General features: G+C 25.7%; 1 protein-coding gene across 1 annotated transcript in view; it reads left to right on the plus strand.

Annotated features, from left to right (window-relative positions):
• The window catches only part of LOC107637173, a 7358-nt gene that overhangs the window by 1755 nt on the left and 2996 nt on the right, over positions 1-2607 (plus strand). Inside the window, exons 8-14 of the mRNA XM_016340612.2 lie at positions 207-323; positions 426-482; positions 1010-1076; positions 1216-1269; positions 2009-2098; positions 2229-2261; positions 2524-2601. Of these exons, the coding sequence (XP_016196098.1) occupies positions 207-323; positions 426-482; positions 1010-1076; positions 1216-1269; positions 2009-2098; positions 2229-2261; positions 2524-2601 (496 nt within the window). The remainder of the gene's footprint in view (positions 1-206; positions 324-425; positions 483-1009; positions 1077-1215; positions 1270-2008; positions 2099-2228; positions 2262-2523; positions 2602-2607) is intronic.

Consider the following 2607-nt stretch of genomic DNA (forward strand, 5'->3'; position numbering starts at 1 on the left):
TTTTATCCTATTAAAAATATTCTATTATATTTTACCAATAATAATATATATAACATCATGTTATGTGACATTGACTAAAAATATAATACATTAGGTTATATTATTAGTCAACATCACATGACATGTTACAAGCAACATATTAATAAAATAACATAACAATATTAATGATTTTTTTAGTAATATTTTGTGTGATTAAATGATATTAGGTATGTTTCTATCATAAAGAGTGAAGGGTTAGAGATATCACAACCAGCACTTGATCCTCACAAATCAATACTCCATCATCAAATTACCGTACGTTTGACTACCTCACAAGTCCACAGGTTCCACTATATATAATTATGATTATTATCAATCTAATTAATCTTAATTAGAGTAGTGACTATATATCTATGCTTATTATATTGTCATGGTTGTGTAAGCAGAAGGACATACAAAGCTGGTTATTGTGCTGAAAGAAGCACTGCTCCACCTTGCACTGGGTAAAACTTTGGCTAATTTTTTTAGAAATAGAAAAAAATGAGGTGTAATTTAATATCATAGTTAATTAGTGTGTTTTTTATATGAATTTAAAACTTTTTATTTTAATTTAAATAACAAATTGGGCTCTCAAGTCAAATTTCTATAATGCACAAATCTAAAAATCCAATTTTGTGGTGAGATAAATTTTTTTCGTTTTCAAACAAATCAGAAAGTCCAATTTGTAAGTTTAAATTTTTTTTAACATTAACATGCAAATTTGACTCTCAGATTTGTATTTTTTTTAAAAAATAAAAAACTACAAATCTAATTCTTAAATTTGTGTCATAAAAAAAAATTAAAAGCCACAAATTAACCCTCAAATTTGTGACATCTACCAAAAAAAAATACACAAAATTTTCAAATTATTTAAAAATACCACCAAAATTTCAATAATAAAAATAAAAAGTGCTAAAACTTTCTCTATGATCACTGCATTTTAGTTTAAAACAAAATTAATTAGTTATCATCTTGTAATGTTTGTTTTTAGATGGGTGGAAATTATGGCTCCTGTTTTTTCAAGGGAAGCATGGCGTTGTGTTTGGTATATGGTCCAGGTAAGTGAGTGCATCATGCACCATCATTTTTCTGTCTTATGTTATTGCAACTAGCTTAATTAGTTGTGTGCTAAACATTATTAATCTAAGTCACATATGGTTTTACTTTGTTTTTTTTTTTTGTGTTTTTTTTTTATAGAATGACTTGGTCCATGCTTGGGGTCTAGATAAACAACTTGGCTATTGTGCTCAGGTAAATATAAGTTAAATTTGTTTTTTTACACATTTTTATAATTATAAAATAATGGAGGAGGTTAATTAAGCTATTATGAATGGTTTTATACAGTTATTAGTGGAAATTAAGCTCATGTGTGTTGTAGAAAGAAGTAAAAAACATGTTAGGGGCAAAATAGGAATACAAAAATGTGACTTAAATGCAGGTAATTAAAATTCGAGTTAATGCTCAATTTTGTCTCTAAAATTTGAAATCGAACTTAATTTGATCCAAAATTAAGTCAATTGTAATTTTAAAGGTTAATTTGAGTCCAACTTTAAATTTAAAAACTAAATTGAATATTAATTCTTAAAATTCCTCTGTCCTTTATAAATTATAATAGATAGTAGATAGTAGATACTAGATAGTTGAGTTTTATGATTTTTATTCCTATATACAAGCATGTTGAATATTCTCTTATGTCCTTTCTAAAATGGTATATCCAGACAAATAAATAAATAAATATATTAAAGAACACAAGTCTATTTGAAAAAGAAGATAAATAGTACAAAAATAGACTCTGACTTGGACAATTTTTTTTAAGTAAATAAATTATATCTACTAAAAGACTAGAAGTAGAGAGAAAACTGAGTCTACTTTTTGTATCAAAACATTTATATCATAAATTGAATCACATTCTGTTGTTTAATTTCTTTTAATCATTTTTAGTCTGCATCTAACTCTAACCTAGTTATATATGTACTATAATGGATGGTAGGGTGATAGAACACAAAATGTTGGTGTTGTGGATGCTGAATACATAGTCCATTATGGTCTTCCTACTCTTGGTGGCATAAATAAATCTGAGGTCAGAAATAATTAAATTTTCCATCTTTTTTTTATTATTATTATTATTAATTATTTTTTTTGAAAAGTGCGTCTCTAATTCTATTATTAGCATTGGAAGTAACAATTATATATCTATATATGACTTACAGGCTTTATCTCAAGCAAAAGATCATAGAATTGATGTAAGTTACAATTTTAACACAATTTCTCAACACAACTATTGGCACATTATTCTTAGAAATTTTACTTTATTCGTTAATTAGCATTTTTCACTTGTTTGTTCCAATACACTTCCACTATTTGATAAGAAAGAATAACATCATATTCCTTTATGAAACAAAATTATATGCTAGACAATTTGAATATACTCTAATATTTATCTTAATTATTTACATGTGAATAATATATATAAATATATTGTTATTGGATTCAATAACAATGCAGGTGAGAAGACTTTCTTTTCAAGAATTAGAGATTTTTGTGAAACGTTGGAAAAAGGCAGTGGATGAAGATTCTTGTTGGGTTGAT

The sequence above is a fragment of the Arachis ipaensis genome, chromosome B04 (assembly GCF_000816755.2).
Source record: "Arachis ipaensis cultivar K30076 chromosome B04, Araip1.1, whole genome shotgun sequence".
In the NCBI taxonomy this organism is placed as follows: Eukaryota; Viridiplantae; Streptophyta; class Magnoliopsida; order Fabales; family Fabaceae; genus Arachis; species Arachis ipaensis.